Source organism: Manis pentadactyla, chromosome 9 (genome assembly GCF_030020395.1).
Source record: "Manis pentadactyla isolate mManPen7 chromosome 9, mManPen7.hap1, whole genome shotgun sequence".
Lineage (NCBI taxonomy): Eukaryota > Metazoa > Chordata > Mammalia > Pholidota > Manidae > Manis > Manis pentadactyla.
The window spans coordinates 125,731,896-125,753,341 of record NC_080027.1 but is presented as its reverse complement, the minus strand read 5'-3'; the positions used below and the strand labels follow the sequence as shown (position 1 = coordinate 125,753,341).

The following is a 21,446-nucleotide window of genomic DNA, read 5'->3' as shown; positions in this document are numbered from 1 at the left end:
AGAGGAAAGGAGCGCTCATCCCCTCCAGGAGGCCCTCGCTGGCCCACTTCCCTTTCATCCCAGGCGTGTCAGTTCGTGAGAGTGCAGGGCAGGCCCTGCTCTGGCTGCCCAGGCCGTAGGGCCGGTCAGAAAAGGCTTCCCAGAGTGCGTGAGGTCTTGAGCTGGGCTTTGAAAGATGGGTGAGACTCCATGGCTATGGCCGAAAAGGAAGGCCTACTCCGCGAGCGGCACAGTCTCAAGGACAGCAGGACAGTGGACAGGCTGGCTTTTGTAGAATTGGGGCCATTCTCTAGGGCTCCCCTGACATCTGCTGAAGGGGAGATGAGGGGACAGCCCCACAGGAGCCCAAAATCCAGTTCTGCTTTCTGTGATAAGGCCATGTTGCCACTAGTAACCCTAATGACACTCTGTCCGCCTGTGGAGCCTATCATTTGTGGGTCCCCAAGCACTTGGAAAACATTAATTAATCCTCACCAGGGCCTTTGAGGTTGATGGCCACTCCCCCTTCACCAGCCGGAGCATCAGGAGAGGAAGGGGAGGAAGGTCACCTGTCACTATGGGGGCCGGGCTGAGGTTTGAGAGCAGAGTCCTGCCCCGCGCTGGCCTCTGATCAGCCACCGCTGCTCTGCGGCCCAAGTCGGGCTCAGGACCTGAAATGCTGAGATCCTGCCCGTCTTCCCCGAAAGGGGAGCTTATCCTTGTAGCATGCAGCCCCGTGCTTCCCTGGAATGAAACGGCGGTGCTCCGAAGCTCTCCCAGCCAACTCCTGGCCTGTGGGTGTCACCTGGCCCCAAGCGGCAGGGAGACCCCAAGCCCCCAAGAAGGGGTCAGCCGAGACTCTGAGCACTGTCCCTGCGGCAGTCTGTCGGGGCCCTTCGCACGGGCCTGGCTGTGGAGGACGCAGAGAGTTGGGAGGGAGATGGCAGGCGGGCGCCTGGGTCCCGTGCTCCTCCTCCAGGAGCTCAGACTGGTCCCCTCTGCGGGGTGCGGCCGGGTGCAGAGGTGGCGCCGCGGGGAGGAGGGGCGGGTGAAGGGCATGCCGCCCTGTCCTGACCCCTGCCCTTGACCTCCAGGTTCCATGTACGACGGCTTGGCCGACAACTACAACTATGGGACCGGCAGCCGGAGCGGCTACTACGCCAAGTTGCAGGCGGGGAACGGCGCGTGGGGATACCCGGTAAGGAGCTGCTTCCACGCAAGAAGACCTGGGATGTTCGCGGGGTGCTTCGGGGTGTGTGGTGGGGAGACCCCACCCTGGATGCTGGGAGGAGCGATGCGGTGCGGTCAGGGGCTGCTTCGCTGCGAGGTGAGGCCCTCCGACTCCGGCCAGTGTCTCCTGTTTGGCCTGTTGGGATATTTCTGAATATCTCAAGTGAGAATTTTTTTTAAAGGCATAAAGAAAAACAGCCTTTTTTTTTTTTTTAAAGTCCATTTCCCAATATGCCTAATTTGATCGTGGACTTGAGAGAAGTCTGAGTTTTTGAGGTTCATTTGTGGATTAACTCGGATGTTTCTAGGAAAATCCTGAAGGGACATCTCCCTTCAGCAGGTGCTGACGACCAAGCAGGAGGGCCTAGAGGTCCCCTAAGGCTAAGAAAGCAGCCCCACTGCCCTCGCTCAAATAAGAGGATGCTTGTGGGGAGAAGTTCGCTTGAGTTTGTGGGATGGACAAACCTGGGCTTGAGTTCCAGCTCTGCTACTCACTGACCGCGGGACCTCGGGCAGGACACTTCTACCTCTGTTTCCTCACATCTAGATGGATATAAGAGGGTCTACCTCATGGGGTTATTGTCCAGATTAAATGAAATGAGGTGCATGAAAAAAACCTGATTATAATCATCCTTAAAATTATTTTTGAATTAACACCCCTGGATAGAGATTATTCTAGATCCTGCAGTCCTGCCCTGTCACCAGCTTTCTATGTGATTTCAGTCCACTCTGCAATCCATCCATCATCGAACAAATCTCTCTTCAGCCCTCACTCGGCACCCAGCACTGTACTAGGTACTCTGGCCCAGCAGAGGAGTTTTCTTCTATTCTGAAATCAAGGGTACTGAGCTAGGTGACACCCCAGTTTCCTTCTAGTCTCCAAATTCTATGACTGCCATGCCGTTTTGCTAATGTTAACACTAGCCTGTCTTGTTCTTGGGAATTCTTCTGTCGGACCCTTAAGACACTGGGCAGCTGGGAGATAAAGGCTGCTGCCCCTGGGGACCTGGGGCCCTATCTTTGTGGGTCTTCAGATTTCAGCACCACGTCGCTCACAGATGTCACCCTGATTTTTAGGGTCCTGGGCAAGGGAGAAGGTGGGGAGTTCATGAGGCAGGTGTTCTTATCCTATCAGCTTGAGTTCTTGTTGGGGCTGATTTTGGAAGATACGTCTTTCTTGCATGCTACCCGTTGGGGACCGAAAGGAAGAATTAACTGAGTTTGCTGCCAATTTATTTTCCTCCCTTGATGTCAATTGAAACCCTCTGTGCAACATACGTACAGTTGACTGAACTGGCAGATCAGGCACAGATGTGAAAAAGGGATTTGACGCAAGGAGTGACAACCAGACAGAACTGAGAAAATGACTTAGTGATTCAGTGGAAATCAGGGGAGACCCGGGAGGCAGGTCTCCGTGCTGCCCTGACAGTCAGAACAAATGACCACACCAGTGATGCAGATGTCACACGTCTCCATATATATTATGTTATGAAATCTGAGCTTAGAAAGCTTAGGTTCTAGCCTTGGTCCTGCCACTCCCTGGCTCCATGGCTTTAGAGAAACCTCTGAACTTCTCTGGAGATTGATTTTCTCATCTGTGAAATGGGCAGGGTGATCCCTGTGTACACACGTCACCCACAGGCTGCGATCATGTTGCGGTAACCGTGAAGTGTTAACAAACGGACGGTGCAAACGTGGAAATTTGCAACTAAGAGCTGTGAAGGAACTCCTTGGGAGGTCTGCCTAAAAACTAATCTCCACATGGCCCATGTTGAGCATTTCTTCTGGTTCATTAATTCAGTCGTCAGCAATCTCATCCACTCCTAATGCTCCCATCACTCCCTGTGCCTATTTTCTGACACCCAGTGAAAATTCCTTCCTTTTCTCGAACCCTAAAACCCAACCCTCCTCACGCCTTTGCTGGCGGGACTTCAGACATGACTCATGTCAGGGTAGCTGCCGAGGCACGTCCCGGCCCCTCTCAGGTCAGGACAGGGTATGGGAACAGCCAGGAGCTGAGCACACACGAGGGTTTGGCAGAGGGAGGAAGCGACGTAGGGAGGAAGTGGAATAATTGATATTGGAGCCAGGCATATAATCAGCCGAGGCCTGGGCCAAACCAAACGGGTCAGAATTCAGGGAGAAGAAGAGCAGGAAAAAAGGCAACAGACCGCTGGTGTGAGATAATCCCATGCCTGTGGGATTTTCCCAGGGAAGGTGCAACTGGCCTGGGACAGCCCACTGCCCCCCTCCCGGTGAAACCAATATGGAGGCCAAGAGCAGGGAGGGAGGCAGCAGGGTGTGGCTCTCTGCACAGCTGCATCAACAGGTTTCAGGAGCCTCCAGAAGGTGCTGAAGGACGTTAGCAGGAACGCTGCGCTCACTCAGTCCGCCAGCTTGTATTGAGCAACTGCCAGGGAGGAAGGCACCCCACAGATGCTCATGGGGAGGCGGTCTTTGCTCTCCAAGAGCCAGCTGCGGGGTTGGGGTGCACACAGGGGTCAGCAGGCGTCAGCGTGGTGCTGGAGTGTTACACCGGTTCTGCCATTGCTCAAAATGTTTCCAGACCCCCCCAAAAAATTTTAAGTACAGTTGACATCATGTCATTGCAGGGGCCATATAAGAAAATCAGTCTCATTTCTTCACTATTATGACCTGTTTTAGACCAGAAATAAAATTAACCATTCTGAGTGCCTCACTCCTCAAATGTGGCTTCAGTTCCAAACAGCAAGTCAACCTCAAGTAACAAAGATTTGTCACCATCAAGTGTATATTTTACTTAAATAGACAAAAGATCTGCAGGAAATTCCAAAAAGAAAGTTCTAAAAATGTTTGAAAAGCAGCAAATGTTACCTTAGGGTTTTTCCTTATATTGTATATCAGCAATAGCCTTCTAATTTAAATAGATGCACATATATATCATTATACTGTTTGTAATCTATGATCACTTATATCACAAATTAGGAAAATTGAACATAATGAAATAAAATTTAAAACAGAGTTAGTCTGACATACAAAAAGCACCAAGAGACTTAAGAAAAAGATTGGTCCAAAGAAAGTTGGTGGCCCAGCCAAGGCCCCACTCTCTGCCGCCCACCCCAGCGGCCTGCTCCTTCAGACACAGGACCTGCCTGATGACGTGGGCTCCCCACGGTCCCGCAGGCCTCAGGGAGAGGGAGGGGCGGGTGGGGTGGGGAGTAGGGCGCAGCCGTTTCTAGCTGCTCTGCCCGATCGCTCAGATGAACAGACCCCGCTATCCTGCTCCAGTCCTCAAAGCAGACTTAGGGCACCGCAGGGCCCAGTGAGGTGTGTGTCTTGCAGTGGAGGACACCCAGGCCCAAGAGGATAAACCCCGCATCAAGGGTCACCCAGCTGGTCAATGAGACAGCAGACTGGACCCTGGCCTCCTAGCCCCTACCCCAATGGAGCTTCAACTCTGTTACTCCAGACATTGGCACTTTTTTGAGGGCCACTTTGGGTTTTCGTCAATCTCAATATTGTAACACTACAACCATATTCCAGGGACTTGCAAGAGACCCAGGAGCTCAGATCCCTCAGTTTCCCCCCTCCCTTGTCCCCCCACCCCAAGCCTATTCTTTGCTTTCCTTGAGGAGTCAGCCTAGCTCAAGACTGGCAGGAGGGCAGCCATTGGTTTTCCTTCCTAGACTCAAGCTGGATTCCCGCAGCTGGAAGCATGAATGGGGGGGCGAGGTAGGGTGCCATGTAAAATACAATGTTTGGGACAAATTTATACTAAAAAGTTATTTGTTTTTTTATCTGAGATTCAAATTTTACTGAGAATCCTATATTTGTATTTGCTCAGTCTGGCGACCCGGGTCAGGGAATCTTTCCGACTTGGTCCCTGTGATGAAAACAAGACTCCCTTAAGCGCTCGTCTCCCAGGCCAGGGACGTGCCAGAGTGACAGACGCTCTGGTGAAAGTATGGAGGCCGCTGACCCTCCCTAGGGGCCTGGTGATGGACCCCTCGGACACCTTCCTCCAGGTCAGCCGAGAGCAGGATGAGGGCTGGAGGCCAGGGAGGCCCGGCCCTTCCATTCCAAAGCTGAGAATGGGCTTCTGTCACCTGAGTTTGTCCTCGATGGGACAAGTGGGTAATTCTGATTCCCATGGAATGTTTCTGAATTAGGACAACAGCCTCCTTTTTTATCAGCTCCAGCTGTAAAAGGGTTTCCTATTTACAAATCAAAACCATGTCTTGATCATTTGTTCTTTTGGGGTCATACCAAGTGGGATGTTCACTGGTTATGTGCGGACTAGACCCTCCTGCCCGGGAGCTGGCCCTGGAAGAGAGAGGCCATGTGGGCAGCATGGGCCGGGAGGTCCGGGCCAGGGACCAAGCTCAGGTAGACCCAGCCCAGCACTCCTGAGGGTAGGTTCCACTTGGTCATGGTTATTGACCCCATTTCTCTACTTTAACCTAGAATTCACCAGCACATCTTTCTCCCAACCCCTTCTCAGCTGTACCTGCCTAACTGCTGTTTCAGTATTTGATGATCCTGTCACGACAGGGTCTCATGGACAGTGTGCTGGGGACGTGCGCCCTGAGAACTGATCCTGCCCGCCCAGACCTGCAGCCACCTGGGTGGTCCTGTTTTATGGCCAAGAGGGCTGGGGTTGCATGAAGCGTCCCCGGGGGTGGGGGAAAGGAATCCCAAGCACAGGGTCCTCCAGTTAACCATGTGGGTGAAATACCCCTGCCCTCGGAGCAGAGGAAGTGCTGTCTTACAGTCCACGGTTAACAGTCTCTTCCCAAAAGTGGCCTGGTACAGGCGAATAAGCCCTGGATTTTGGCCAGGAACATCAGGTCCAAATCTCACTCTGCCCCTTAACTAGTTGCATGACCCTAGGCAAGTTCTTAACCTGCCTGAGCCTCAGCTTGCCCATCTCTGAAATGGGTGAAAATTCCTATTTCAAATGGCCGTAAGGGTTGTGGATATGACGTATCAGACCAGCAGTGGGAGGCCTGGATCCTAGTCTCAGCTGGGCTACGACAGGCCGAGGGACCTGGGGTGGTCTTTGCCGTCTAGGGGTTGGCGAGGCAGTCGGGCCAGATCCTAGCCAAGGACTCATTCAGTGCAAACTTTTCAGGGTCTATGTGGCCTGAGAGCCCAGGGAGTAGTTGCGGGACTCCGTAGCCAAAGCCTGCACGGGGGCTCCCCGGGGCAAGGGCGGGGGCAGCTCCTCCCACTGCGGCCTCCACTTCAAGCCTACAGATGGGGACCAGCTTCTGCCTTCCTCCCTGCTTCCACTGAGCCTCTCCAGGCACCAGGAAAGCAGCCCATAATTAACCCCGGCAGCAGGATGGGGAGGCGGCAGGACCTCATTTACTTCAGCTGTACCGGCACTGCCAGTGGCTTCTCCTGGTCACTACCCTGACTTACAGCTCCGCCCAGCTCCCGTCTCCTGGCCCTGAACGCTGCTCTCCAGAGGATGTCTCTAGGCAGTGCCTGCTGGACCACGGTCTGTTCTTGAAAAGTCCAGGGGAGGAAAAGATAGAGTGGATACAGTCTCCTGCTCCCAGAGGGAGTGATTGATGTGTTTGCCAACTCAGTGCCCCTGCTGCCAGCTCATGACTAACTCCTGCCCAGCCCCAGGAGCCAGGAGGGTCCCACAGGGGCCCCAGGCTCTCACCCAACAAGAAGAGGCAATGGTCCTACTTGCTGAGGGACAGAATGTGCCCGAAGCAGAGTGAGGCGGGAGCAAGAGCGCACAGGCCGGCTCCCTGGGCGCCCCACCCTGCAGGGAGCGGGAGCTTAGCGAGCCACATACCTTCACAGACACGCTGCTGAGGCTGGTGCCGCACCCTTCTCTTCAGCTGTGGAGAAGCCCAGGCAGGCACCTCTGTCTGGAGTGTCCCTTGGGGGCAGGCCATCCTTCATAAGTTGCAGTCCCCTGGAGGGGCTGTGCTTTCCATGCAAGAGGTTTTCTGCTGGCTTGTGGGAGCCCAAGGTGACAGGCGAGCCGCCTTTGTGTTGACCTTCCCTGTGTGGCTGATTTCAGCCTCCCAGAGAAGCCCACGGCCCTCCTCTGGGTGGTGGTCTGCGTGAGCAGAGAGAGCTCTCTAGAGGCCTGATAAGGCAGAGCAAAGGCACACTGGCCTGATGCAGGGCCTCCGTCACTGCCAGGTGACTGTGCTGGGTCCCCTGTCCCAGCTGGACCCCAAGTTCATCTATAGCAAGAAAGACAGTCACTCAGACCATCTTGTTGCAGCTCAGATTCTGTGTCCTTCCTGGTCGGGTGTGGAGGAGAATTCTCTGGAATGCCCCCGTGGCAGCACTGTGGGCTTGCAAAGGGAAGGGGACCTGGTTCCTGCAAGTAACTGCAGGTGGTACCCAAGGGCCGGCTCCAGGTGGGGGGTGCCAGGCCAGGCTTCTGGAGGAGCTGAGCTTGGGACCGGGCATGAAGGAGAAGAGGGCTGCACTTCGCAGAGAGGCTGGAAGCAGAGGGGGGAAAGCTCCCCGGCCTGGGGCTTGGTGGGACTGCAGCCCCGACAGTTCTGAGCCGTCTTTTCCTACTGTTCACAAAGAGCAGGCATTGTCCCCAAGGACCACCACTGGCTGCATGCTGCCGGAGAGCTCCCATCAGCCTCCCTGGCCTCCTGCAGTTCCTGGGGCCACAGAGCCCATGCTGCCCCTGTGAGCTGACTGAGCCTCCCCTTCCTCTGGTCCGGTGAGGACCTCCAGACCCAGGAGAAGGTGGGAAGCCCCCTCTTAAGCCAGACAATTTGGTCGGAATGTCCAAGGAGAGTTACTGCGGAGGGACTCGGGGTGAAGCGGGAGCTGGTGGGCAGCATAGGCTTCGGCCGCCCTCACAGTCGGCAGCAGGCCCTCGCAGTTACGGGAAGGAGTGGCACACTCCCCGGGAGAGGAAACAGCGCCAGATTTCCACCTGCCTTTAGCTCACGCTGCAAGTCACCGTCAACCACTTCCACTCCGTTTGCATGGAGCTCTGAGTTTAAGGCTCAGCTGAGAAAACTAATCCCAGGTGGGCTTGGGGCTCCATTTCTTCCATCCTCACAGATGTTACCAGGAGGATGATTCTCTGGCCACGCAGAATGCAATCATTTATTCTCTCAAGAAGGAAGCTCCCGTGTGAACTGGCCGCTGTTCTCCCGCCTCCCCCCTCACACACACAGTCAAGGTAGAGCCTCTGAAACTTCAGAGGGAAGATTGGAAGAATCTTCCAATTGTAAGCTTCTATATTTTGCTCCAGAAGAAAATTCATGAATCTTGTTTGAGGCTTTTTTTTTTGTCCTGGCAAGAGCTAATCTCCTCATCCAAGCCTTTAAAGCCCTAACACTGTAGTGAAAAACAACCAGCCGATGAAACGCCAGCGGGAGAGGCTCACTAGAGGCTCAACTTTGCAGCGCAGGCTGGCTGACAGCTCTCCGGGCCTCCGTTCCTGTCTGCAAAGGATGGGGTTGGCCCCTGACCTTCAAGCCTTCTTCCCCAGCTGCAGCACTGCTCCCAGAAGGACTTGGAGGCCTGGGGAGAGGGCCCTCAGGTCCTGGCTCAGCAGGCAAATGGCAGCCAGAGGGCTGCCCCGCCACTGCGGCCTCAGCCTGCTCTCGGGTGGGCTTCAGTACCTGCCGTTCACTCAGCGCTTGAGCTAGAGTAACATTTAGAATTTACACAAAGTGCCCGTGTTTTCCTTTCCCAACTTGATCCTTCAGTCTGTGTGAGGCCAGTAGGTGAAGCATGGGGTGTTGTTATCCGAAATTTTTTTGCAGGGAATTCAAGCTACAGAAAAGTGCAGAGGGGCTTGTCCACACCTCACAGGGAGGCTTGGCAGAACTGAGGCAGGGCGTAGGGGAGGGGTGAATCAGGACCCCCTCCTGCCAGGGCAGCTGCATGCTCCAAAGCCAGGAAGCGGGGTGGGGGGGACAGGAAGGAGGGCCCTCAAAACAAAGCCCCGAGTAGATCCTCTTTCCTGGTTTGATCCCTCCCTCACTAGGCTCAGCGAGGCAAGTGCGGCTTTTCCCAGGTGGGTGGAAGAGCCTCCCCACCCAGGGCTGGGGTGGGGCTCCGCTTTCTCCTCCAGGGCCCGGGCAAGTCTCTGCGGAGGCCTCCCGGCCCTGGGAGAGCGAACTCAGCCGAATGACAAAATCCCAGCAGGCTGGCGGGGAGGCGGGATGTGGAGACCCAGCTGGGGCGAGAAGCAGCTTGGACCCTGGGCCCCTCCCCGCCCCTCCCACCTCCGTCAGGGCGCACAGGTGTGGCCGGGAAGGGGCAGAGGACGGCCCCTGGGGTTTGTTGGAAGCACCTGAGCTATGTAGGCAAGGAGGTGCTTTGTGACATTAGCAGGGATGAATCACAGAACGCAAAAGTTGGAAGAGCCTCACGGGGCACTCCTGTAGCTGAGGAAACAGGCCCAGAGAGTGAGGCAACTACCCCAGGCGCACAGACAGACAGAAGGGGCCGGGCCCGGGACCCTGCTCCCCCGACGCCTCGCCCAGGGATCCTTGTCGCTCTTACATCACAGTACCCTTGCCACTGTTGGCGAGTACCACGGTCATTGGCGTTCTTCTCCAATAATTGTCAAAAGTATTGTGAAGTCACGACACCAGCTACTATATTTACTTATTTTTAATGGACTTAACTTTTAAATCTCGATGCACTTGTGATATAAAGGAAACTTGATGTCACTAGCTGTAGCTGTGTGGCTCCTATAAATGGACAAAGCCAGGCAAGAGATTCTGGGATATCGCAATTCCACCCCCCAACTACCCTAAGGGAAAAAACAGTATCCTGGGCCATAAATGCTGGCTGACCCTGACTTAGAACCTATAAGAATACATAGAATGAAAGCAAATCGTTCTTTAATTCCAGCTAGATAAAACTTTTGTTTTTGCTTTCTGCTCAGAAAGGGAGGTTGGCACGTGTTAAAGGACCCTACGGGCACCAACGGGCACGGTCTCCTCCTGGTAACCAAGTGGAGGAAGGAAGAGCTTGCCATGCGCTTCCATTTTTGCTGCACCTAAAATGCTCTGAAGTGACCTCACAGTCACCAATGGTGCAGGGCCCACCCTCCGGGAGAGTCGGGGGTCATAAACTCATCATGCAGACTAACTTCCCAAAGCTGGTCTAGCAGGTGTGGTAAAGCTGAGGGCCAAGGAGAAGCGTGCAAAGTGGAGGCCCCCCCACAACCAAGGTGACCAGCCATGTGCCTGGCTGAATACTTTTCTTAATGGAGCATTTGAAGATGATCATGCCTTTTCTTTTTTTAAACATTTGATCCCCTTCACCCACTTCTCCTCCCCACTCCCCTGTTCTATCCCTTGCCTCTGATGACCACCAAGCTGTTCTCTCTCTGAGCTTGGTTTTTGGATTTTTGGTTGTTTTGTTTTGTTTTGTTTTGTTTAGATTCTACATATAAGAGAGAGATACGGTATTTGTCTTTCTATCTGACTTATTTCACTTAGCATAATGCCCTCAAAGGCTATCCATGTTGTCACAAATGGCAGGATTTCCTTCTTTTTATGGCCAAATAATATATACATACACACACACACACACTCACATCTTCTTTATCCATTCACCCATCAGTGGGCACTTAGGTTGTTTCCAAAGCTTGGCTGCTATAAATAATACTGCAGGGAACAGAGGGGTGCATATACCTTTTTGAGTTAGTGTTTTCATTTTCTTTAGATAAATTATTCAAATGTGGACTTGCTAGATGATATGGTATTTCTATTTTTAATTTTGGAAGAACCTCTATCCTGCTTTCCACAGTGGCTGGATCAGTTTACACTAGACAGTTATTTCTTGTCTTTTTGAAAATAGCCATTTGAACAGGTGTGGTTCTGACTTGCATTTCCTCGGTGACTAGTGATGTGGAGCATCTTGTCATGTACCTGCTGGCCATGTGTGTGTCTTCTTTGGAAAAATGTCTGTTCAGATCTTCTGCCCAATCTTTAATCAGATTGTTTATCTTTTCTCTATTGAGTTCTACGAGTTCTTTATATATTTTAGATATTAGCCCCTTATTAGATACATCGTTTGCAAGTATTCTCTCCCATTCAGTAGGTTGCCTTTTCCTTCTGTTGATGTGCCCTTTGCTGTGCAGAAACTTTTTAGTTTGATGTTGTCCCAGCTCTTTATTTATTTTTTTTGCTTTTGTTTCTTTTGCTTTGACTTCAGATTCAAAAAGTCATCACCAAGACCCGTGTCAGCGAACTTACCCTGTTTTCTTCCAGGAGTGTCATGGTTTTGGGCAAAGGTGATGTTTCTGACTGAGCATCTGCAGCTCTCTGTACTGATCTAGGGCCTACTGGGTGCTGAGCTCTAGGGGACTGCTCCCCGCACCAACCTGAACAGGGTCCGCAGGAAATCCCAGGCCTCATCCTCATCGCCCTGCAGCCCTAACCAGCTCTGGGAGGCTCCGCAGTGCTGGGGGCCGAGTTGGTGTGCTGTGGGAGGACATCTGGAGAGAGCTGGGGAGTGCAGGGCCAGCCAGGGGCCCATCTCTCCCTTCTCCTCCCTCCTGACCACCCTCGAGGCTGGAGCAGGGTGACCCAGCTCCTTGGGCCTGAAGATGCTTAGCAAGACTCAGCTAATCCCAGGACTCTTGCCTTGGCCTTAGTCGCCCATCTGCACGTCTCCCTTTTTTCTCTGCCCAGTTTGTATGTATTTACTGGTGCGTTGGGAGCAAGGTGTGGTTGATAGAGTACCACACATCCAGTTCTCCGTATGTTCCCTCTTTGGTCCTGGCCAGGACAGACCAGTTATCATGGCCGTAGGTCTCCACGCCCACAGGCATTCCTTGGGACAGACGGTCTTCCAGCCCATGTCTTTGGGCAAGAGCTACACTCTTCCTAAAGATTTCCAAGGACAGCCCACAATTGTCCAAAAGAGGAGGGACAGGTACCTCCAATGTCTGCAATCCCTGGGGAGGGGTTTTCTAGAAGTCAGGGCCAGCAGCCGGCCAGAAATGCTGGTGGGGCTCCTGCAGAGCACCCCTAGCCAAAGAGGCTCTCCCCATCTAGCCTTCCTTCATGTCACCAGACTGGTGGCAGAGTGGCTGAAGGACCAAAACCGGGAGGGAGGTTAGAGACCTGAGTCCCACCCAGTTCGGGGTCTGCCCTGTCTTAGCTCTGTGGTGTTGGCCTAGCATCAAGTTCCCAAAGCTTAATAAGCAGTCACAGAGAGTGTAAAGGTGCTGCTGTCTGCCCTGACATCTCCAGTTCAGCAGGAGACAGAGTCTCCACAGGTGAAGAAGGGGGAGGCTTTTTGCAAATGGTAAAGTGCCATACCTGCTAAGGTGAGCTTATGATATGCTCAAGGTGTACATAGGGGAATGTGTGCCTACGTAGGCCATCTTCCAAAGGGGAGATCAGCCCCGCAAGGCCTGGAGGGTCCAGCCAACTGTCCCCCCATTCACGTGGAAGTCTTGGCTATCTCTTGAATGGGAGTGGTTTCTTCCACTATTGATGTCTCCAAGGATCTCTTCTTTTGGGCCCAGTGAGCATCTGCCCCTCAGAACATTCCGACCCCACAGTCTCTGGCCCACTTCTTGTGGTGGGGATGCATTTCCTGGCTCAGCGCACCAGGGTGGTTCAGGGAGCCTCCCCAGACTTGCCAGCACGCCTGGCCCCGTGGGTTCTTCCTGACCCTCAAGTATTCTCTTCCAGGAGCTGGCACGTCCTCTGAGATGCCACAGCTTATTTCTCGCTGGGACCTTATAAGGCCCTCCCTCCTCCCTCCCCAGCATGAACTGTCACTGGGACAGTGGAGCTGGCCTCCGGGTTCAGAATCCAAACCACGGAACATGGGGCTTCTGGAAAGCAGGGTGACCGTGTCTCAGATTTGTCTGTGCCCATGGAAGATAGGTGACAGATGTTCAGGGGTCCTTTGTCACTTGGGCCTGTGAGCAGTGCATCCAAAGTGGCAAACACCTGTCAGGGGTTTCCTTCCCAAAATGAAACAGAAATGTCTGTATATGAAACCTTATGTTCTTGCTCCCCAAACCTATCCCTTGGGTGTCAGGACCTGAGAAAAACCTGCCTCTCAGGTATGGAGGGAGAGTTGCAAGTAAAGAGTTGTCAGAAAATTCACTTCCTCACACAGTTTAGTGATTAAGCTGGGAGCAAAATGTACCAAGGCAGAGCTGGGGGCTGGTGCAGTTCTTCCAGCTCAGACATCAGGTGGCACTGAGCGCCAGCCCTCAGCCAGGCGCCAGCATGCAAGGGCATTTTGTCCCGTGGTCACCAGTAGTGCCAGGAGCTACAGTGGCCTGAGAGACTGACAAGAAGCTGGGCCTGGAGCCCGAGAACGCAAGGTGCCTTTCCCAGGAGCCATGACCTCCCTGGAGGTGGCAGCACTTTTGGAAGGACCCCTGTGCCACAGCCTGAGGTTTGATAGGCTCTTTCCTAGGTGGCTTCCTAGGTGCTTTAGGAAGCTTGTTCTCAATTACCCACAGCATTTCTCACTCCTGCTCTGATCACTGCCAGCTCACAGTTTCCACCTGTCGAAGGTTATAAGGGACTCTGACCTATTAACCCTATCTCCAGTGAAATTTGTACTCCCAGGACAGACATCAAAACTTCCATTTTTTTACATTTTAAAAATTCAGGTGACAAACGATGCACGTTTGCATTGCGCTGTTTCAGATTTCTGTTGTGTCTCTCTGGGCCGACTAGGCAGGGAGCTGGTCACCCACTGGCCATCGTCTTTCAGTTTGCAAACTGGGGTTCCCCCTGAGTAGGCACCGCTGGTGCCAGAATCAAGGAGGCAACTCCTCCCTGCCCTTAAGGACTCCACAGCGGGGGGCACGGGCTTGCTCTTTGCCCTGACGTCAGGGCTTCTGAGTGCTGGGACGGCTCTGCACTCCACACTCCACACAGTTCAACTGCCAGGGAAAGGAAGGGGAGCGAGTGTGGGGTGGAACCGCAATCCCAGCCGGGGAGAGAGCGGCACCCGGAGGAGACAGGAATCAGAGCTCCCCCTGCCCGGGCCCACCGGTGACTCAGGCCCGGGGCTCCACACCGACACAGACTGCTGAGTAGGCAGCCACCCTCCCACCTCGGGAGCAGCCCCCTGGGGCCTTGAGCACCTTCCCCCCCCACCCCGGGGAGAGGCGCGGGCCTCTGACCACGGAGAGGGCGGGGCCAGGCTTCTGCACCGCTTGTGACAGCCCCTCTGTCGCCTTGCTCTGGCCGGCTGTGCCCAGCCCCGACCAAAACCCCAGGGAGATGAAAGAGCTGCTCCGCGCTGCCTACTGCACAAGGGCCTTCAGGGGGCGCTGAGTGGGGAGGAGCCCGGACAAGGGAGACGACAGCGGCGGTCCTTGAGGCACCGCCAGTCAGGGTCTTTCCTTAGGAGAGACCCTACCAGGCCCGGAGGCACGAGGACCCCGTGAACCTGTGTGTGAGCCTGGCTCCCAGGAGAAGGCCGTGGAGATGCTCGGCTGAGGACAGGCCTGCTGGCGCTTTGCTGGCGAGTGACCCGCAGGGCAGAGCAGGGCGCGTCCCAGAGAGCCGGTTTGGCCAGCCCCGCTTGGCTGGCAGAAGCTTGGCTTCCCAGCGGGCTAATAGCTGGGACACAGACGCTCTTCTCACCCTGGGCTGCCCCGCACACGCCTGGCTCCAGCCAGCCAGAGGCGGACAAGAGCTCTCTGGGCCGGGCCACCTGCTGAGGGTGAAGGGAGGTGTCCTGGACCATCACAGCCTGAGCCCATGCCGGGCCGGCCCGTGGGGAAGCCTCCTGCCTTCCCAGCCACTCACTTAGTCCTTGAGGTCCCCTGTGCCCACGGAGGCCACGGAAACCCCCGTGCCAACTGGCAGCCCAACCCTCCATCCCTGGCACAAACCCACGTGGCAAGCCCAGCCCTCCTCAGTAAGCACTTGCTGCAAGCCCAGGCCCGCTCGAGGCTCAGGAAAGGGCATCTGTGTCCCCCAGAGCTGGGGCGAGTGACAGAAACTGACATTAGCACCTAGGGAACGTACAAGAGCACAGAGAGTAAGCCCGGCTCTGGGCACAGCCAACTCGGGGAGCAACTCCCTGGGTCGGGACCAAGCAGGCCTGTGGGGCTGGCGGGAGGGAGAACGGGCCTGGGGGACTGTGGGAGCTCGCGGGTGGGGGGGCCCTGATGTGGCTGATGCCACGGGGCAGCACAGGGTGTGCTGGGGAGGGGAGGAGGGACGGGGCGGGCAGCGTGGGGCCGGGCTGGTGGGACTGGCCTGCAGGTGACAGAGAGACACCTGGGCTCTCAGGCAGGCGGGCTAGTGAGAGCTTCGTCTGAGGAAGGTCAGGGTGATGGCCCGGCAGGCGGGCATGGGCCTATGGGGCCAGGCGGGCGGCTGCTCCAGACAGCGGGCACTGGCATTGCCGGGGCTGCGGTGCTGGCAGTGCGAGCAGAAAGAGAGGAATCAAAAACAGTTCTCAGGTGGAAGAGCAAGGGGCACCGCCTCTTCCTGAACAGTCGGTCACTGTCCTGTGCGATGCCCTTGGGCAAACGGGCGCTCTTCCAGTCTGGGGGCGTCTTTAGGCCGAATGGGACTTGCCGGGGGAACTGATGGTGCTCGGTTCTCCGAGGCCCTGGATCTTGGGCTTATCAGACTGCGCTTTGGTCTAGCCACACGCTGGGACTTGGCTTCCTTTCCTACAAAGGGAGGACTTGGCCTCTCTAACACGCTGGTTTGAGAAGGAATAAGAAGCGATCACACTGAGGGGCTGGGGGGTATTCACGGATGAAGGGGGTAAAATACCTCACTTCTCCAAGAGGGGGTGGGGGAGAACAGAGGAAAGGTGGGTGAATCACAAGACCTGAGTCATTAGCAGAAGCACGGAGTGCAGCAGGGCCCGGCTGGAAGGGCGTCCTTGCTGAGAGCGGCCCAGCTGGCCCCTTGGAGGACGGTGCCAAGTGCTGACCCTCAGGAGCTCCACTGGTCAGAGACATGTCTCTCTGGACACACCCCACGCTTCCCCCTAACTGTCCAGCCCGACCTGCTGTCTGGTTGAGGACTCAGATCCGCCCCCAGGACGCTGGGTTTCTAGACCCTGAACGTTCTGATCCACGGACCATCCAGCAGGAGGTCGGAGTTTCCCGAAGCATGAGCTAACCAGACACGGGGGTGGGCGGGCGGGTGTGTGTGTGTGTGTGTGTGTGTGTGTGTGTGTGTGTGTGTGTGTGTGTGTGTGTGTGTGTGTCAGTCACTGTCCTTTGTATTCAAAGTGGAGGTGCTGCCAGCCGATGACTGGCCAGAAGCTCCCCCACCTGCTGTGGACACACGTGTGCCCACCACCTGTGTGTTCCTCTCTCCAGCTGCAGCTTCTCACTGGGGACCCGGAAGGGACTGTTTGGAAATACACAGGGGCGCTCTCGCTAGTCCCAGTGACTGCAAACGGAGGTGTCACTGGCATGTAAGGTCCTGGGGGCCAGAGGCGGTAGACATCCCGCAATGCTTGGGGCATCCTTCACAATGAAGAATGCCCAGGTGCTGACAGTGCCCCACAAAGGAACACTGTGCCATTCTGTCACAAAGCCTGGCTGTGCTCTGGGTCCCTCTTGTGGGTGGACCATGCTCCTCTGTTCTGAAAACTAGTGAGGCCTGTTCTATGGCTGTAGGGTGAGACCGGCATGGGGCTCTGAATACTCATGTGTACCCCCCTTCCTGGGCTGTCCGGGCTTCCTGGGTTCATCCTCCTCAGGTGGCAACCTGGTAGCTTCTTGAGGTATGGCCGGGGGGATGTAAAACTCTCAGCCGGGCCCTAGAGGCAGCCAGCCTGTCTCCAGACTGAGCATTGGAGGGATGCAGTGCCCTACTGAGCAGACATGTATGTCACGCACTGACCTAACATTCACTGGATTCTCCCAACCATGGGTGCAGTTATATTCCCAGCTGTACTGATGAACAAACTGAGGTGCACCGGTTTTAAGCAACTTGCCCACGACCACCCATTGGACGATCGCCACAGCCAAGACTGAACCCAGGCAGCATGCCTGTGCCCGGCCGCCGGGCCTCCCTCCGTGGGCAGCCCGGCCGGCTGGAGGAGTGTGCCTGGAGTCCCAAGACCTCACCCCAGTGGGCAGAAGGGGGAAAGGTGGCAGGCTTCAGCTAGGTCACAGGACATCTGTGCAGGGAGGGCCGGGCGCCCGTCTGAGCCTCAGAGGGGAACGCAGTCCCCTTGCGGCACTAGGGCAGGACAGCACCTGGCTGACGGGACTCTCTGCTCCTGCTTGTCAGAGTGACAGGGAGGAGTCATGGTCACGGGACAGACCTGTCTGCACCTGTCCTCGGCCACCACCAGGCAGCACAGCCCACCCGCAGCCCTGACACCAGGAGCTGGGGGGGTGGGGTGCAGCTCCCAGGAGCGGGTGACGCCGCGGGGGTATGCCTGATGGGGGACTGGGAAATGCAGTCCCACGGGGTGTCTCTGCCTTCCCTGCCAGGCCCCTGCCCCGCAGGCACTGCCAGTGCCCATTCCCCGTGGACAGCTCACCATTGCTGAGACTTGGCAGGCCTGGCTCCTGTGCCTTTCCCAGCACAGGGGAGCAACGCCCAAGGCCTCTGCCAGCCTTAATCAGCATGATCACAGTTTCTCTGGGTTTGGTCCAGAAGCAGTGATTGGACTCTGCATCAGGTCTCTGGGATGACGTCCAGGAGTGTCATTTACTGAGAACAAGAGAGTTCCTTGTGACATTTCCATTTAAAGCTTAGCCTGCCACAGGGGATTGCTCAGCTTTCCCTCCGAAGTGCCTGGGTCACCGCCCTCGCCTGAGAGGGAGGTGAGAGGCGTGTGGCCGCGGGCCTGAAGCAGTGGGACCCTAACTGCATATTTTGCATGTAATCTGTAGGGTGCGGATTCCACATTTAAGTGCTGAGAAAGCTGCCCCATGCCTCTCCCCTCTGCCTGTTACTGTCTGTCCATCTATGCCTCCCCAACACCAGTTACCTTTGGGATAGGCTGGTTCACCCCGCTTTGGGGAAGAAAACTGCGCCTGCCTGAGTGCACGGAGGGTGTGTGGGTAGAGACGGGCACACTGCCAAGGTTAGCAGTTTGTGTCTTCTGAGTTTTCGATGCCACTTATGAGGGAGCTTGGCCCATGGGTCTTCCCTGGACTCCAGGACTCTCCCTGCAGAGATAAAGTGGTCCTCGCCGAGGCAAGGGTTGGGGGGCGAGTCCCCAGGTGCCCGAGGACCCCGCTCCCTGGTGCACACTCACACTCACAGGCAGGGTAGGCGGGCTCCTGGCTGCTGGGCTTGGCCCTCCCCCACTCCACAAAGGTGGACCCCAAGGCGGTGCCTGTGGAGACATTTTGTCAGGCTTGAAGTAGATCCTCCAGTCAGAGGACAAGCCCAGGCAGGCAGCCCACCGCCTGTGAGCTCCTGGGAAAGTCCTCCTGAATGTTGGAGCTCATTCTCACGAAGCCTCTGGTTTCACAGGCTCTTCCCAGGGAGGCTGACACCCCAGGTGAGGTCATACTGAGCCCTGGACACCCTTGCCAGCCTCTCCCCACTACGAGCCTGGCTGTAAAGCCCGGGAGCTCCACCCCTGCCCGAGCTTGCAGCCCCCAGGCCTGCCTCCACGTGCAGACACCCCTATAACGAAGGCCCAGGGGTAGGAGTGTTGTCCTTTGAGGGGTTCTCCGAGAGGGCCTGGTACCACCCACTTCTTGTCCTGGCAGAGGGGAGGCAAATGAGCTGCTTAGCAGAGAGGTAACAATGGAAAACAGTCCTGGGCCAGCAGAGGAGAAATTTCCCCCCCACTGAGTACAAGTGGTCAAGGCAGGCTGGCTGTGTCAGAAGCTGCTGGTGTTGGAATTCACACCAGGCAAGGGGCAAGGGCTCAGGGACCCCTCACAGAGTGACACTGGAAGGCCCCTCTCCTCTCTGAGCCTCTGACTCCCCTGCTGGACCTGGCCCTTGTGGGACCAGACCAGGGGCTGTCAAGTGTTTATGATGGCAACCCACAGTAAGAAATGCACTTTACACTGCAGCCCAGTTCCCATATGCTGCTTCACAACACGGCACGTGTCTTTACTACCCACACTGCACCGCGAAATTTCATACTCCAGTATATATTATTCTGTCCTATTTTTTTGAAATGATAGTCACAACCTGCTAAATTGATTTCATAATCCATAATGGGTCACAACCTGCTGTTTGAAAACTAATATATCAGAGGGTGGCTAAGATGGCACTCCAAACCTTCTGGGATCCTGTGAGTGTTATTACGGGGCCAGGCACAAGCTGTGTCCCATGGCCGTCTGGATCAGGGCCCCACGTCAGGAAACCGGACTGAGCGTTTCTCCTTTTCTCTGGCCAGATCTACAACGGGACCCTCAAGCGGGAAGCTGACAACAGGCGCTTCAGCTCCTACAGCCAGATGGAGAACTGGGGCCGGCACTACGCCCGGGGCAGCTGCAACACCGGTGCAGGCAGCGACATCTGCTTCATGCAGAAAATCAAAGCCAGCCGCAGCGAGCCCGACCTCTACTGCGACCCGAGGGGCACTTTGCGCAAGGGCACGCTGAGCAGCAAGGGCCACAAGACCGCCCAGAGCCGCTACAGCTTCTACAGCACCTGCAGCGGCCAGAAGCCGGTCAAGAAGTGCCCTGTGCGCCCACCCTCCTGCGTTTCCAAGCAGGACCCACTGTGCTGCAACAAGGAACTGTCCTTCGGCCACTCCAGGGCCAGCTCCAAGTGAGTGCCGCCTCGGCGGGGGCCCGGCGGAGATCCCCGACTGCCATCAGCAAGGGAGTGCCAGTCGACGGGGAGGCCAGAGCTTCTGCCCAGGGAGTTCATGCCCCCTGCCTCAGGGAGTTCCTGGGCTCAGAAGCCCTCACCGTGAAGGGCAGACAGAACCCCGACACTAACACAAATGGATGAGCGCGTAGATTTTAAAGAGTCACAGGTTATGAGCAGAGACGGGCTAATTAGAGGTTAGCTAGACTAGTGGTTCTCAAAGTTTGTTCCTCCAGCTAGCCTCATCAGCATAACCTGGGAACTGGTGAGAAATGCTAATTCTCAGGCCCCACCCAGCCCTTCTGACTCAGAAGCCTTGGGAAGGGACCCAGCAAGGCACGTTTTAATGACCCTTCCAAGGGTGATGTGATTCATGCCGGAGTTTGGGAGTCTGTAGTCTTAGGTATGTTAATCAGTGTCCTTGTTCTGAAAGAGCAAAGGAATTATGCGCCCTGATGTAGACAGGGGAAAGGGAGCCGTGTTCCTTCTTGTAGGAGGAAAGACAAAAAGACAAAGAGACTTCCATACTGAGGGCCAGATCTGGTGCTAGGGAACAGAGCAGAGCTCCTGTCTGTAAAACGCTGAAGGACCACCAGCCAGTGGGTTGAAAGATGACATGGGGTGTCCCGTAAAGGGCCACAGATGTAAAGCATGGCTTACAGATGGCCACCATGTCTCAAGGAACACTGGGCCTGCCCTCCAGCTCTCAGAGCCTGTGAGCCCCCAAACTGTGCTTCATCACCATCTAATATCACTTACTCATTTATCGGGGACCTGGACACGCATTTACTGAGCATCTGTTATGCTTCAAGGTCTGTGGAAAGAGTGGGACATGCAACCATGAGTGGCACATGAACCCGTTAACCCAGGAGCTTTGCCCTCTTCATCTCCAATCCTTGTAGCCCCTTCCAGGGAGGTGCTAGAATTCCTAAGAAAACAAAGCACAGAGATGTTAAGTAGCTTGCCCATGGCCACACAGCTGATGCTGCAGCCTGGCACCTACCTGCTCTACCACAGCAGAGCCCCATCATAAAGCCGGATTCTCCTAAGTACCTGAAGGTCGTAAGGCATGTTTAGGATGACTTGGAAAAGTCCCTGGAGACTGATCGGGGCAACATCAGGCCCTGGCTTATCCCAAACCAGAGGCCCTGAGGGGACAACAGATGAGTGGCAAGCCCTTTAGAGGTGCTGTTTGACTGGCAGATGCTGCATGACATCCTCTCAATGCAGAGCAGAGCATGACTGATGCCAGACCAGAGCCCTCTGGCCCTGGGGTGATCTTTCCAGAATGGAGTTGGGAAATGATGCAGATTTTATCGAGCATCTGCTATGACAAGCCATGGGGCTAATACAGATGAGTAGCAGGCTCCCTCCAGAAATTCTGGGAAGATGTCTAGTGGGGAAGGGCTGGGTGCCACAGAAGGGGCTGCCCCCACCCTTGGAGAGCAGGCCACCTCTGTTGGGAAGCAGGACACAGACAGGTAGAAGACAGCCTGCAAGTCAGCACATGGGAGCCACAGGGGTTCCTAG

The 21,446-nt window shown here is 55.6% G+C and overlaps 1 protein-coding gene across 1 annotated transcript in view; it reads left to right on the top strand.

Annotated features, from left to right (window-relative positions):
- The window catches only part of PKP1 (plakophilin 1), a 44,542-nt gene that overhangs the window by 8,719 nt on the left and 14,377 nt on the right, over window positions 1-21,446 (top strand). Inside the window, exons 2-3 of the mRNA XM_036909493.2 lie at window positions 1,074-1,177; window positions 19,498-19,874. Coding sequence (XP_036765388.1) covers window positions 1,074-1,177; window positions 19,498-19,874 — 481 coding nt within the window. The remainder of the gene's footprint in view (window positions 1-1,073; window positions 1,178-19,497; window positions 19,875-21,446) is intronic.